This window comes from Eurytemora carolleeae, unplaced genomic scaffold (assembly GCF_000591075.1).
Source record: "Eurytemora carolleeae unplaced genomic scaffold, Eaff_2.0 scaffold240, whole genome shotgun sequence".
In the NCBI taxonomy this organism is placed as follows: Eukaryota; Metazoa; Arthropoda; class Copepoda; order Calanoida; family Temoridae; genus Eurytemora; species Eurytemora carolleeae.
Genome location: NW_019396183.1, coordinates 208,973 through 225,173, shown reverse-complemented (window position 1 = coordinate 225,173; position 16,201 = coordinate 208,973). Strand labels below are relative to the sequence as shown.

The following is a 16,201-nucleotide window of genomic DNA, read 5'->3' as shown; positions in this document are numbered from 1 at the left end:
ACATTTAAGCTGAAACTTTACATTTAAGCTGAAACTTTACATTTAAGCTGAAACTTTACATTTAAGCTGAAACTTTACATTTCAGCTGAAACTTTAAATTTAAGCTGAAACTTTATATTTAAGCTGAAACTTTACATCTAAGCTGAAACTTTACGTTTAAGCTGAAACTTTACATTTAAGCTTAAAATTTTCATTTAAACTGCGACTTTTCGTTCATTAGTTTTGGACTCTGTAAACCAACTTTGAAACCCATATTAAGTCCGGTTTGATATTGACAAAATTACCTTACTCCATTTATGAAACCCGGTATACTATACTAGGTATCGTAACGATCGGTTATGAAGAAGTCTTGGCCCCGTGGGCCGGTTATATTCCTTTACTAGCAGTCTCAAACCCTGCGTAGTACCCCATTATTCATTGTAATGTTTAATCAAATCATATTTGATCACCCCAATAACGGTGTACTACATGTAAGCAATAACATACCAATACATGTTCACAATATCATACCAATACATGTTCTCAATACCATACCAATACATGTTCTCAATATCATACCAATATATGTTCTCAATATCATACCAATATATGTTCTCAATATCATACCAATACATGTTCACAATATCATACCAATATATGTTCACAATATCATACCAATATATGTTCACAATATCATACCAATACATGTTCTCAATATCATACCAATACATGTTCACAATATCATACCAATATATGTTCACAATATCATACCAATACATGTTCACAATATCATACCAATACATGGGTATTTCGTGAAGCTTGCCAAGCCAAATAGTGCCGGTCTATTCTATAGTCTGAGCTTGCAGTATTAAGTATGAACTTGACTGTATTCAATAACTTACATCATACTTCAAGATGTTTTTAATTTTTCATTCAACTCCTTCTTGAGATGTTGTTATTGATCCATGTTTTAACACTTAATTTACGCAATGTCATTAGTCTGAACTAATAAAGGTTTGCGTAATTATTTTCTTCTCAGAAATGAACCAAAAACTGAAATTTTTCCAGTTTTTCATCTAATCATATTATTTCATTAAAATACTATTTTACATGCTGTAACTTTGTTAATCCAGTTTGTACCAGAATATTTGAAAAAATCTAGTTTTTTGTAAACTTGGTTGATAATTTATATAATCTTATATTTTATATGCATATTATTGTGTTAATCCGGATCCGGAAGTAGGCGGAAGCCATTGTTGATTCAATGGATCCGGTTCCTAAGCACTTGGACTTTAAGCATAATATCAACTGACCCTCCATGCAAAGATCAGCCTTGTCTGATAAAGTATGAATTAGATATCCTTGTTTTTCTTGTTGAAAAATGTTTATCTTGAATGCGTCCTTTCAAATTTTTTATCAGGTTATGTTTTTTATATCGGGCATTGCCATCTTTCCATAAAGGATCACTTGAAATTAGGCTTACAGTCCCTTTAGCTTAAATTATTACTTTTTGCCAATGCATGTATTGGAAAATTATACTGCTATAGACATTACATGTAATTAATGTTTTCCTGAAATCGAAAGAAAACCCTTCTTAAATTAATTTTTCTAAGATTGAATTTAACCTAAAATAAATCTTGACTGGTTAAAAGGGTTTTTTCAGGAAAACACAAATAAACCTTTTAATCTTTTCTATAGTGATAACTATCATTTGTCTCTAAAACATATAATTTCACATTACATTTTTTTCAGAAAATAAATATGGACGGAGATATCATGGCTTAATCAGATTCTTGGGTCCTATTTGATGTCCAGTATTAAGTATTTTGTCGCATTTTAAATTAAAAAAGTAGATGTACTTTGAACCAGTGTTTTAAAGCAGGGACTGAAGTAGTAGATTCAAGGAGGTTTCCATATACAGGGGGCCATGTCAGATTTACTACTGGAACCTTCTACACTTTATCTCTCATGATAATAAATATTGAAGATATCGTCGTTTTTCCAGCTTGAACAAGAAACCACAATTGAAAAGACAAAGTGTTGTCCCACTATACAAGGGTCCCTGAAAATTGCGTCTATATTCCTTTTTAAGAGATTGTTTACCTGTTAAAAAATGTAAAATATACTCTCATTAAAGGAATTTACCATATTAAAGATGTTTTTGGTCTCAAAACTTACTTTAATAATTTCTGTGAAATGTTCATAATCAAATGTTTTAAAACATTTTACAATGAATTTAGCGCTTTCTTAAAAATTGGATTTACGAAAAAGATAAAATAAATACCGTTCATCAATATATAAAATGGATTTAGGAAAAAGATAAAATAAATACCGCTCATAAATATATAAAATGGATTTACGAAAAAGATAAAATAAATACCACTCATCAATATATAAAATGGATTTAGGAAAAAGATAAAATAAATACCGCTCATCAATATATAAAATGGGTTTACGAAAAAGATAAAATTAATACCGCTCATCAATATATAAAATGGGTTTACGAAAAAGATAAAAATAAATACCACTCATCAATATATAAAATGGATCAGTGGCGTACGAGGGGGGGCCGCCCCCCCCCCTTAATATTACATCTGCTTGCCTTTCCTTTCCTCAGGCTAGGCAATATACATTCTACATTGCATTGCAGTCCCAAACTAAAAGATTAAGAAACGAAATAAATTATTTGACCATAACCTTATTATGAGTAAATTGAAGACGACAACTTTCTCAATTATGTAATTACTTGTGCCATTTGAGCTGTATTGTGCACTAGACGCCACAGTTACAGAAACTGTAAATCTGAGGTTATGGTGTAGGTGTACTCAGCCTGGCCTGCTGTTCAATGCAGTTGAGTCAGTGTCTGTCAGTGGATTAAATATCTTTAATACTTTGTAAAATGTAAAAAAGTGTTCATCTCAGACGATAAATATTTATTAATGTTATTTTAGGAGCCAGAAACTATTTGTTAAGTTACTTTGCAACAGCAGATCAATAATTATTCAGGATCCACACATAAATGGTTGATTTGATCTTGAAGATATAATTCTAAGAGAGCTGAGAGGGGGCTACATGCCCTCCCTCCCCTTATTGAAAAAATTAAAAATTAGTTTACCTGAACAGAGTTAAAAAAGGTATCAATATTTTTTTCAAAAATGGGGTTTTAAAGGGGGGGGGGCACAATGTCGCCCCCCGAGGGCGTAAAAAGTGCCCCCCTACACAAATGCTCTCGTACGCCCCGAACTGGATTTACGTAAAATAAATATCGTTCATCAATATATAAAATGAATTTACGAAAAAGATAAATAACGTTCATCAATATATAAAATGGATTTACAAAAAAGATAAAATAAATATCGTTCTTCAATATCTAAAATGGATTTACGAAAAAGATAAAATAAATATTGTTCTTCAATATATAAAATGGATTTACGAAAAAGATAAAATAGATACCACTCATCAATATATAAAAGGGATTTACAAAAAAGATAAAATAAATATCGTTCTTCAATATATAAAATGGATTTACGAAAAAGATAAGATAAATACTGTTCATAAATATCTAAAATGGATTTACGAAAAAGATGAAATAAATACCGTTCATCAATATATTCAATGGATTTACGTAAAAGATAAAATAAATACCGTTCATCATTATTTAAAATGGATTTATGAAAAATATGAAATAAATACTGTTCATCAATATATAAAATAGATTTACGAATAAGATAAGATAAATACCGGTCATCAATATAAAAACTGAACTTACGAAAAAGATAAAATAAATACCGTTCATCAATATATAAAATGGAACTACATTACATCGAAATAAAAAAAGTATCAAGTTTAACTTATCTCTGAAAACGGATTGAATTCTATTTCGTTTTAATTTACAAGAAAAAATTGTTTACTTATCTCTGAAAATGAATCTAATTCCATTTCATTTAAATTTACAAGACAAATTGTTGATCATTAGTTTAGAACTTTTTCACTTAAAGATCGTTTTTTCCCTAGATTTTAAATCTTTCTTTAAAAAATAATTACGACCCGGCTTGTCATGGCCGCAGCAAACGTGGTTTCCTTGTAATATCTTATAAATTTTAGTGAAAAATAAAAACTTGACGTTTAACTGTCAATTAATATTTTTTTATGTTTTCTTCTTAAAAGTTAATTTGGTTTTTACAATTAAACTGACAGAGTGGGAGGTAAAATATGTAAATAAAAAAATATTTCAGAAAAATATGTCCGGATATCCTGGTGCCCCTCCTTCCGCTTACCCAGGAGCCCCTGGCGCTCCCCCTGCAGGTTATCCTGGTGCCCCTGGAGGAGGTTATCCTGGAGCCCCAGGGGGTGGCTATCCTGGAGCCTCTGGTGGAGGCTACCCCGGAGCCCCTGGTGCCCCTGGGGGAGGCTACCCCGGAGCCCCTGGTGCCCCTGGGGGAGGCTACCCTGGAGCCCCTGGTGGAGGTTACCCCGGAGCCTCTGGTGCCCCTGGGGGTGGTTACCCTGGTGGAGGTTACCAAGGCGGGGAATTTCAATCAGCCCCACAGGTTGATCCCCAGGTAACAGTTAAGCTTATTCTTAATTTTTTGACGACGGAATTGGTTGAAAAAATGTTGTTGAAAAATTGTATTTTGAAACAAGGGAAATGACTTAAAATGTTTTAGGGCTCTCTTAAGTTTCCTTTCTCCGGCACTGGATATGTAAACTTTAAAAAATCTTTTAAAGTTTATTTTAGGTTCAGCAGTGGTTTAATGCTGTGGATACAGATCGGAGCGGACAGATTGATGCGCAGGTTTATATATAGACCACTTTATAAAAAGCTCGTCAGACGTACAGCCTCATTTTTATACTTTCTTTACCATGCATTAAATATCAGAAATCAATTATGTGGAAGATAACGTCGTTCTTTTTAAAAATTTGTTTAATTTTGATAATTCTTTTATTGTTTTCTGCAGTAGAATTTCACAAGTCACTTTCGTAGAGAATCCACAATTGAAAATAGTCAGTTTTTAAGATAGTAAACATGGTTATCTCCTCCACCCTTATTTAAAAAAGCTTTTAATGGTACCGTTGTGAATTGGCCCACTCTATAAATAAAGTGTATGTGTGGGGGGGGGGCTTACTTTAAAGAATTCTTCTATTTCTTGAACTTTCTTCACAAAGTAGTTCTTCGGTCTTTTTAATGAGTATTTTCTAAAGGAGCTGCAAAGAGCATTGGTAAATGGAAACTGGAGTAAGTTCAGCATGGAAGCCTGCCGTATGATGATAGGTTTGAATATTTTTTATTTAATGTTGCTTCTGTTTGTAGCAAAAATCTTAGGTTGTATCATTGCTATATCTCTAAGACATTTTTCTTAATACTAACTCTGTTAAATTTTGAAGATTTTCTCGTTTTGATTTGGTGAATTCTCCAATTTTGAATTTTTTGGATAGTTATACAGAGTACACGTATGTCCCTTTGGTTCATTTGAGATCTAATCAAATAAAAGGAGCCCCAGATCGTAATGACGTATATCTTGCTTAAATATTATGATTAACATAATTATTGTTAAGATATGTTTGATAATGATAAAACTGGGCAAATTAGCGTTCAAGAGTTTGGTTCCCTTTACTCATTCATTAATCAGTGGAAGGTTAGTTCAAGGCTCGTTCATTAATCAGTGGAAGGTTAGTTCAATACTCATTTATTAATCAGTGGAAGGTTAGTACAATACTCATTCATTAATCAGTGGAAGGTTAGTTCAATGTACTCATTTATTAATCAGTGGAAGGTTAGTTCAATACTCAGGGGGGGGGCTTACTTTAAAGAATTCTTCTATTTCTTGAACTTTCTTCACAAAGTAGTTCTTCGGTCTTTTTAATGAGTATTTTCTAAAGGAGCTGCAAAGAGCATTGGTAAATGGAAACTGGAGTAAGTTCAGCATGGAAGCCTGCCGTATGATGATAGGTTTGAATATTTTTTATTTAATGTTGCTTCTGTTTGTAGCAAAAATCTTAGGTTGTATCATTGCTATATCTCTAAGACATTTTTCTTAATACTAACTCTGTTAAATTTTGAAGATTTTCTCGTTTTGATTTGGTGAATTCTCCAATTTTGAATTTTTTGGATAGTTATACAGAGTACACGTATGTCCCTTTGGTTCATTTGAGATCTAATCAAATAAAAGGAGCCCCAGATCGTAATGACGTATATCTTGCTTAAATATTATGATTAACATAATTATTGTTAAGATATGTTTGATAATGATAAAACTGGGCAAATTAGCGTTCAAGAGTTTGGTTCCCTTTACTCATTCATTAATCAGTGGAAGGTTAGTTCAAGACTCATTCATTAATCAGTGGAAGGTTAGTTCAATACTCATTTATTAATCAGTGGAAGGTTAGTTTAATACTCATTTATTAATCAGTGGAAGGTTAGTTCAATACTCCTTTATTAATCAGTGGAAGTTTAGTTCAATACTCATTTATTAATCAGTGGAAAGTTAGTTTAATGTACTCATTTATTAATCAGTGGAAGGTTAGTTCAATACTCATTCATTAATCAGTGGAAGGTTAGTTCAATGTACTCATTTATTAATCAGTGGAAGGTTAGTTCAATACTCGTTCATTAATCAGTGGAAGGTTAGTTCATTTAATTTTAATTCAACGAAAAGCATTTTTTAGGCAACATTTGAAGCCTTGGACGCTGACAAATCTGGAGTAATCGACGCCGGAGAGTTTACTCAGGTATATACTATATTTAGCTTTAATGTCTCTAATGTCGTCTTCTTATTCTACAGTATTCTGGTTATCACTGTATGATCTAGCATCCTGAGCAGCATAATATAAAAGGGTCCTTTATTTATGTACTGGTATTCCTACGGTAACTTTAAAACTTTGTCTGATTAAGTTTGAATTAGATATTCATGTTTACAATTCGGATTTTTAAATTGTATTTCTTTACAAAAGTGACCTGCGAGTTCTACTGCAGGAAAACAACGTAGAAATTATCAGAATTAAAAACTTCAAGCTAGAAAAAGGTTATTTTTCATATTATTGATCAGATAAATGTTTCAAGGGTATTTGAATAGAGTGTCGTTTATAATTACGGCAATAGTTTCTATAATAGTTTGATAACCTTTGTGCAAACTCAATACTTCAATTTTTTCAATAATTATTTATTAATAATAGTTAATGTTTTATTATCATTTAATAACGATAATAGACTATCAACATATTGGGTCCTTTATTGATTCTGATCTTCATTAATGATATGCATAATCCTAATAACCTACTCAATGTTCATTTTGCTGATGATACGACAGGTCTTTGTAAAGGTAAACATGTGAATGAAATTTTTAACTAAGATTTGCAAAAAAATTGGAGTTTGGTTACGTTCCCATAAAATTTCTATAAATGCCGAGTCCAAAATTAATGAATTTGAGCCAAGTCATGATTTTTCATTCTAGAAGTAAAACTGTTGATTATAATATAAACTTTATTTTTTTAAACAATAATTTAATCTCAATCAACAATGCTGATCTATTAATAATAATAATTAATGTTTTATTATCATTTAATAACGATAATAGACTTTCAACATATTGGGTCCTTTATTCATTAATGATATGCATTAATGATATGCATTAATGATATGCATTAATGATATGTATAAGTCTAATAACCTACTCAATGTTCATTTTGCTGATGATACTACAGGTCTTTGTAAAGGTAAACATTTGAATGAAACGGTCCCTTTTGTTAACCAAGATTTGCAACAACAAAAAAATTGAGTTTGGTTACGTTCCCATAAACTTTCTATAAATGCAGAGTCCGAAATTAATGAATTTGAGCCAAGTCTCAAATTCTTTAAATTCTAAAAACTTAAGTCATGATTTTTCATTTTAGAGGTAAAACTGTTGATTATAATAAAAACTTTATATTGATAACAATAATTTAATCTCAATCAACAATGCTGATCTGATTCATCCAGTTCAGAGAAAAAAAAAAATTCTAGTCCTTGTCCTGCGTACAAATTCCTTGTTAATTTTATAGATGAAAACTTAACTTTTAAATATCTACTTTAAATAAAATCTCTAAATCATTATTTACTCTTAACAAAGTTTAGAATGTTTTGTCTTCTGTTGATGGTGTAGTTTTCGACCTACGCAAATCCACCACTTCTGTCCTACGTCAAATCCGCGATACTACACATCCGACCTACTAGCGCGTGGTTTTACAGCTGTTTCATGGACTTGTGGCCGCGGCGCTCAGCCCCCTTGCCTGTCCTTGCCGCAGCGCTCGGCCCAGAAATTGTACTAACCTAACCCTCAAATAATACAAAAATATATAGCTGGTGTAGGTCTGATATTGCAGTAGGTCGGAAAGTTAGTAGGTCAGAAGTTTAGTAGGGTGGATGTTGCGTGTAGACGATGTAACGTTACCCTTCTGTTGCTCTAAAAAAATTATACTACGCGCTAATTCATCCATATTTCCTTTATTGTCTGCCTGTGATTAGCTGTACTAGTCTAAAAAATATTAACATGTTAGCTCTCACTCTCAAACAAAAGCGGTGTATTCGTATTAATTCAAAAAGCTAGTTTTAATGCTCATATTTCATAAAAAAATATTATGAAATATCAACTATATTTGATTTGATTTGATTTGATTTGATTTGATTTGATTTGATTTGATTTGATTTGATTTGATTTGATTTGATTTGATTTGATTTGATTTGATTTGATTTGATTTGATTTGATTTGATTTGATTTGATTTGATTTGATTTGATTTGATTTGATTTGATTTGATTTGATTTGATTTGATTTGATTTGATTTTATTTGATTTGATTTGATTTGATTTGATTTGAATCATAACATCAAGGACCAAGGATACTGATTTAGTCTCACTTTCCTAAATGATATTCTCATCTTTTTTAGTGCCTTGTTTTTATCTTTAAAAAAAATGACTTATATCAAATACCTTCCTTTCCTCTTCGGTCAAAAGAAAAATTGTATTTGAATTTTATCATTTTTAGTCAAACAATAATTAATTGTTTTACCTGCAAACGGTAAAAAGGGTGCTGGTGTGAATCGGGCATGGAACTCTTTAAACTTATGTCAATTAAAGGGAGTGACCGGCAATGTATGGCGGTTGAATTGAATATGTAGTATTGTGGACAAATTTTTTAGGATTCATTTGAGACATATAAAACATTTCAACGACGTTTATTTACTGAGTTTTAGCGCAAAGTCGACGTTCAAAATCATGAATTTGGGTGGGTACATTTTCAGTATAGTTATTTTGTAATTATAGAATAACGATGACAAAAAATGTAAACTAAATACTTCAGTTAATTAATTAGTTGTTTAGGAACAGGTTGAAAAAAAAAATTAACATTTATCATCAAAAATTAGTAATCTTATTTAATTATTAGTTTCTATAATCTGTCTATATTCATAAAGATTTTCTGCAGATTTTCTGGAATTTTTGTTTAAAAGACGACTTCAAAGAATTTATAGAAATCTGCGAACAAATTCAAAGAAAATTAGAAATTCAATAAAATAATTGATTCCATTGATGTATTGACAATTTTCTTTTGAGAATATGTCCCCAAACATCTAATAAGTTTACTGTATAATTTTTACTTTATTTTTTGTTGTCGTTATTTAATAATTTAAAAAAGCGGTTCTGAACACATGATTTTGAACGTCGTCTTTGCACTCAAACTCAGTAATCATCATTGGGGAAACGTTATATATGTCTCAAATGAACCTATAAAGATTTTCTACAATACTGCATATTTAGTTCAAACACCATACATTGCCGGTCACTCTCTTTAAAATAAGGTTAACAGTCCCTTTAATAATAATATGATCTAGGCACTGGAGCAGATGGGATACAGGTTCAGTCCCACTTTCATCAACAATATTCTCATCAAGTATAATCCTAAGGAGCGCCGACTCACTCTGGATAACTTTATTGTGGCCACTGTTCAGGTAAAATATTTTAGAAAGTGAGCAGGTCGCAGGTTTCCACAATCTGGGAGCTTTTGTGTTGGATGCTCTTTATCCCGATCACTTGATCTCGATATCCATGGTAGACACATTTGATGATCAATGTTTAATCTCTTCATTTCATGCTGGATATTGAATAAAGATTAATAATTTAATCCTTAGATAAACATAAAGAGGAGATCAAGTATTGATCTTAATATCCCAACTCTGGCAGCATACATAACTCGTACCATTGACTAATTAGAATTATTTTCATTTTCAAAAGTATTTTTTACTTCAAAACTATTACTATCTGTTTCAAGCATGATCATTTAAATAATTTCTTCTGTTATAAAGTTGTTATGTATTATGCTTTCTATATTATAAAAATATAATTAAAGTTGTTCCATTAGATCAAGAGGTTAACTGATTCCTTCAGGGCACGAGACACGCAGATGCAAGGACAGGTAAAGTTTGAAATAATTTAGGGATTTGTAATACAATTTAAAAAGAGGTGGGGGAGGGGGGGGGCATCATCAAAATTGGACATTTCTAAAGTTGTTAGTTATTTATTCAACTAGCCAATAATTATATTTTTTTGGTAAAATGTCTTTAACCCTTCCGCAGCAAAAGCACAATATTGACTTCATTTTAAAGAGCTTGTCAAATGAAATTGGTAAGAGCAGTGCTCAGGATCTGGTTCCGGATCTGTTGGATCCGCATTATTTTGGCAACCTAAAGTCGAATCCGCAAAAAAGTGGATCCAAGGGGCAAAATAGCAACCAAAAATTACAAACAAAAATATTTTGCTCTCAAAAGCCAATTCTGAACTGTCGAAAGAAAAAAAAACAGAGTTATCAAAAATTTCCTTATCTCCGAATGTTTCATATCTTGTTTTCTAGTGCGGATCCAAGTTCTGGATTCACATCAAGATTAAATGGATCCTAAGTACTGGCAAAAACATTTGTCCTTATATGAATCTTACCGAATTATACTCAAATATTATCACTGCAAGTATTTCCCATGGTATTCAGTATTTCCATGTATCCCGTATCCAGTATTTCCCATGGTATTTTGTATTCAGTATTTCTATGTATCCCGTATCAAGTATTTCCCATGGTATTCAGTTTTCAGAATTCCCATGTATTCCGTATCCAGTATTTCCCATGGTATTCAGTTTTCAGTATTCCCATGTATCCCGTATCCAGTATCCATATTTCATATTCCAGTCACCTGCAAGTCTTTGCATCCAAATATTTCCCCTGTTCAAAATATTATAATAATTTTTTTTTGTAATAAAATGAAAAAATATTTTTAGGCCACTTTGGTCTATGAGGACTTTGTTGGACTGGCTATGGGAGCTCACAAGTAGTTTGCAGGCTTCATGATTTTTGTATTATTCATGAATCTCAAAAAAAAATCATAAGCTTTATATCTATGCTTAATGCTTATATTAATATTATCTATGGGTTGAACTCAATGTTCCCATTTGTCAATGAAATTTTTCTTTGTGCCATGAATTCTTGTTTTCAACTGGACTTCATGGTGTATATTATCAATTGCATCATCTTTACACTTTTGAAATGCGTATGTAATTAATTTATGTGTTCCATCTAAAAAAAATAATCTTTTTAAAATTTGCTGACTAATAAATTTTTAAATTCAGCCTCTATATATATTTTTCTTAAGTACTAGTATAAAATAGATTTATAAAATTACTCACATATAATAAATAATGTCTGCATCATCAGGGGTTAAGAATATCATCACTTATAATTACTAATATTTTATATTAAATGATCTATACAATATAACCAATGTAGCCAATAACCCCTGGATTTGAGTCCGGACTAATTTAAATCTGTGCGCAAACTCTTTGAAAATCTTAGGTTCCTATATAGCTATGTCAAAGATACTGTTTTCAATGGGCATTTTTTAAATTCAGACCATATTGGATAGGTCTGAAAAAGCAGGTGCCAATGGATAAAGGAATGTGGAGATCATGTCAACTCCAAATCCATTCTGTGCTGTGCATGTGAACCTAGAATTGTTAAAAATATTGGATTAGAATATTTAATGCAAGTATTAATGGGACTGAAAACTTAATATAAAGTGACCCTTGAAACCTCGTACTGTCCATCGAGTAGGGAGATATTTCTATTTTAACATATTAAAACCTGCTTGATAACTATGTAACGCAACTGTACGCTAAACTCCAACAGCTGATCAGTCACTTGCGTAAATTGAAAGTAGTTCCCAATTTTTTTTGTTATAGCATTTTCAAACATTCCAAAGTAAATTTTGAATTTTGAAGTAACTTTAGATACTTCTTAGATATATAACAGCGCGAAAACAAAGTGTTTAACAGTTAAAAGTGTTTCAGTAGATTTATAGGGATAGGACTAATCAAAGGTTTTAAGGTAATTTTTGTCTTTAAATGAACGGTCTTTGAAATAATGCTTACAGTCCTTTTAAGTTGTAAGTTTTTTTAAATGATTGCTTGGTTTCATACCTTCCCATGTGTGACCAGTCAACACCATTAATGTAAAGGTCATGACCATGAAGTGCTACAGTATCAGATTCTTTAACTTCTTTACCCATAGCATCCTTCCACACCACATTCACCTTACCAGCATCATCCTGAAAAGCGGGAAAGTTTCTTTAAAAACTTTTTGTTATCACAAATAATTTGAAATCATTCTTGTCATTGAACGGTTTTCTCATAAAAGTCAATGAAGAAGCAAAAGAAAATTTTGTTAATTTTGGTATAAGAAACTAGCAAGTTTTTCAGAAATATTCATGAGCTTGATCCGGATCCAGGATTGTGATCTTGATTTGCATTAAATGGATCCTTTGCACAATCTACTTACATTTACTGAACATGAAAGCTTGACTGAAAGCCCAGATGTAATCATGACTGTGCTGTACCAGCCAGTAATTTTAGGTGCACTTCCACCTCTGTTCCGGGGAATGCATCCAGAATGGGTGTGTCCAATTACATCAACCTGTAATTGGTTACCTAGTTTAGTTCACAAGTGATAGATAAGTAAGTAAGGAATCATTTATTTATGAAAAATAACAAAAAACAAACANTTCAGAAATCTAACCAATAGTTTCTTAAGCTGGTCAAAAAGAAGTAATGATTTGTAAAGTATTGAAACAGATTGAAAATCAAATATAAATATATATATTTTGATTTCAAAGTTGCTGTTTTGGTTTACAAGTTCAAGCTTTGTATCCCAGCGATATATCAACCGAAATTCTCTACTTTTGGTTTAGATATAGGTGTTGAATTAAAGCAATCTATTCTACCTTGGTTGAAGTAGTTGTCTGATGACCATTAGCCTCTCCACGGCACTCATAGATTCCTGCATCTTCTTCGGTAATACAGGGAAGATTTAGTCTGGCCCAGGTTTCTCCGAGACCACCAGGATTGTCCTAAAATTAAAGGAACTCAAGACCTTGCCAAGCAAAATGTATGAACATGAGAACCCATTAGAGTCATTATTAGGCAAAGCTTGCCCTGTCCTTTATAGTAAAAGTCATTCTTTTCCACCATTTCTTTATCTGGACAAAATTCAGGTTTTGACATTTCAGCTCTGTTTCTTTGTTTCGCAGTTTTTTCCATAAAATGGGATTTCAATATTTGCTAGTTACCTGGGTTCCTGCAAGATGAACACCATCCTTAAACCAAGCTACAGAAGGGGTAGGACTTCCAGCCATAGAACATGAGAGGGTTAATCCTCCAGAGTTTCTGGATTCGGATCATTAAAAATAATCTGTTGCATAGATTTGATTTAGTATCAAGTTTGGGAATTGAATACTAAAAATTTATTTACTTAAAATGTTTATTTGAAATCATAATTTTGGGTTTCTTTTACATTGTTTTATGCAACCAAATTTAATTTTTTATTTTTATGTTCCTTGCTATAACTGCTGCTGGAGGAAGCTCCTAATGAAAAATTAATTCAATTGTTGAGAATGTAAAAAAAATTTATCTAATTCAAATTTTGTATCATTGTTTATACCTTAATTCGGATAAAGTCATCCCCTGGGAACGGAGGACCGAGGCCTAAATGACAATTATTAGGCAACTTTTTAAGACACAATTTCTTACCAAGGGTATATATTTGCTTGACTTCCCCCCCCCCCAAAAAAAAAATTGTTAGTTCATTTCTTGGTAAGTTTTTGGGGGAAATGAAGCATATAAAATCTTTTCCACCCTCCCTGACCAAGAACAAAAAGTACGGAACATAACAGAACTGGGATAAAACGATTTGGAAAAGAAGGAACCATCCAGCTGAAGGCCCTCCTGGAACGAAAAGAATGAGGAACGAACAATTTTAAATAAAATATGAACACCCCCACCACTAATCATAATAGTACCCTATTCTTACCTAGAACTGTTAGAATACAAGATGAGAGGATTGTAAGAATGATATGTTTATCCATGCCAGACTCTTACCACCAGGAGTAGTCAGCTTCCTTTTATTTCACATCAGGCAGATTGCAATAATGATAATAGTTAAGTTCAATCAAACAAAAATAATGAAAACCATGCATCCAATTTTTAAGATTTATTTTGTAATAGAACAATCGATTTTGACTTTGACTTCCGAAACCATTCCATTCCTTTGTTTAAATATTAGCATCAAAACATGCTTGCTGTCTGTAACACATAAAAACAGTTAAGGAATTATATTTATTTTAAAAAAAAAAAAGTATTAAAAATATAACTTCGAATTCCTGGACAGGACAGGATAGGATGGCAGGGACTGCAATATCACTTTTTACTAGTTATGTTGCAATGAAACCAGTTTGCAGAGCTGTCATGTCATGTCATACTATTTTGAACAAAAAAGTGTAATAATTTTTTTAAAAATGTTTTTCGTTTCGTTACTGACTTTTCCAAAACTTTAACGAACCTTTGTTTCTTAATAACGAACTGTTAGTTTGGAAACGAAATAACGAACTGTTAGTTTAGAAACGAAATAACGAACTGTTAGTTTGGAAACGAAAGAACGAACTGTTAGTTTAGAAACGAAATAACAAACTATTAGTTCAGAAACAAAAAAATTAACTGTTAGTTTAGAAACGAAATAATAAACTATTAGTTTAGAAACGAAATAACAAACTGTTAGTTTAGAAACGAAATAACGAACTGTTAGTTCAGAAACGAAATAACAAACTGTTAGTTTAGAAACGAAATAATTAACTGTTAGTTTTTAAGCGAATTAATGAACTGTTAGTTTAGAAACGAAATAACAGACTGTTAGTTGAGAAAAAAAATAATTAACTGTTAGTTTAGAAACGAATGAACTGTTAGTTTAGAAACGAAATAACGAACTGTTAGTTTAGGAACGAAATAACGAACTGTTAGTTTAGATAAAAAAACGTATAACGACGATATATTAGAAAATGATCGTGTGGAAAAATGTTCCTTCTCAGTAAATTTGAGTTTTAGAACAATTTAATATTTTCCTTTAAACTAGTCAATAATTTAGGTCGGGTTTCTTTCCTTGGTCGTTTTTAATCTATTTGAAGACGACTTAGGGTAGTTTTTTATAAATGGTCGTCGTTATAATGAAGGTACAGTTGTTAATCATCATCAAAACCTTATGCAAGAAGAACAATTCAAATTAAAAAAATGCTCATTCATTTTTTAATTTAAAAAAAATAATGTTTTTTCCGTCGTTAACGAAACGATAAATAAATTTTTCAGAAAAGTGTAAACGCTTCATCCATGTTTCATCCCTACCAACAAAGAAAAAAAATTCAAACATTACTGTACAGACTTTTTATTACATTTATGGTTTGCTCAGTTTCTTTATTTGAAAATTTATTCTGTAGGCCATTTCAAGATCATACAGTAAAAACCAGAAAACTCTGAAACAGGAAGTCGACTTTTAAACTCAAGTTATGGCTTTAAATATTATAATGAACATGAGGCATATTAAATAACTTATTAATGATATAGATATTTGCTCATGGTAACAATACAAAATGCACTTCAGTATTGCTTTAATGTCGTCATCCTATTCTACCGTTTTCTGGTCATCACTGTACAGTGTACATAATGTATATGTATGTCAGATTGTACAAAAAGTATATCCTTAATTGATATAGAAATCTCAATTCTCTTCTAGAATAAAACCAAATTCTCAATTCTCTACAACTAAAAATGAATTCTCAATTTTCTGCAATAAACCGAATTTTCAATTCTCTACATTAAAACTGCAATCTCTG

At 31.4% G+C, this 16,201-nt stretch overlaps 2 protein-coding genes across 3 annotated transcripts; one reads left to right on the top strand and one right to left on the bottom strand.

Annotated features, from left to right (window-relative positions):
* The first annotated feature begins 1,739 nt into the window (after positions 1-1,739).
* On the top strand, positions 1,740-11,620 carry LOC111697491 (peflin). Of its 2 annotated transcripts, XM_023467514.1 has the most exons (10): positions 1,740-1,800; positions 4,215-4,389; positions 4,423-4,541; positions 4,718-4,774; positions 5,182-5,251; positions 5,536-5,615; positions 6,646-6,708; positions 9,842-9,958; positions 10,369-10,422; positions 11,274-11,620. In XM_023467514.1, the coding sequence occupies exons 2-10, from the start codon at positions 4,221-4,223 to the stop codon at positions 11,325-11,327; spliced, it is 783 nt and encodes a 260-aa protein (XP_023323282.1). In that variant the 5' UTR covers positions 1,740-1,800; positions 4,215-4,220; the 3' UTR covers positions 11,328-11,620. The 2 variants fall into 2 exon arrangements, with proteins under 2 accessions (XP_023323282.1, XP_023323281.1); XM_023467513.1 differs by having other exon boundaries at positions 1,743-1,800; positions 4,215-4,541.
* LOC111697492 (zwei Ig domain protein zig-4) lies at positions 11,617-14,440 on the bottom strand. Its single transcript, XM_023467515.1, has 8 exons — positions 14,353-14,440; positions 13,984-14,027; positions 13,879-13,907; positions 13,613-13,709; positions 13,268-13,393; positions 12,826-12,960; positions 12,468-12,595; positions 11,617-11,996 (listed from the first exon to the last, which is right to left on the bottom strand). Exons 1-8 carry the CDS (start codon positions 14,405-14,407, stop codon positions 11,897-11,899), a joined length of 714 nt encoding a protein of 237 aa, XP_023323283.1. The 5' UTR covers positions 14,408-14,440; the 3' UTR covers positions 11,617-11,896.
* Between the last annotated feature and the right edge of the window lie 1,761 nt (positions 14,441-16,201).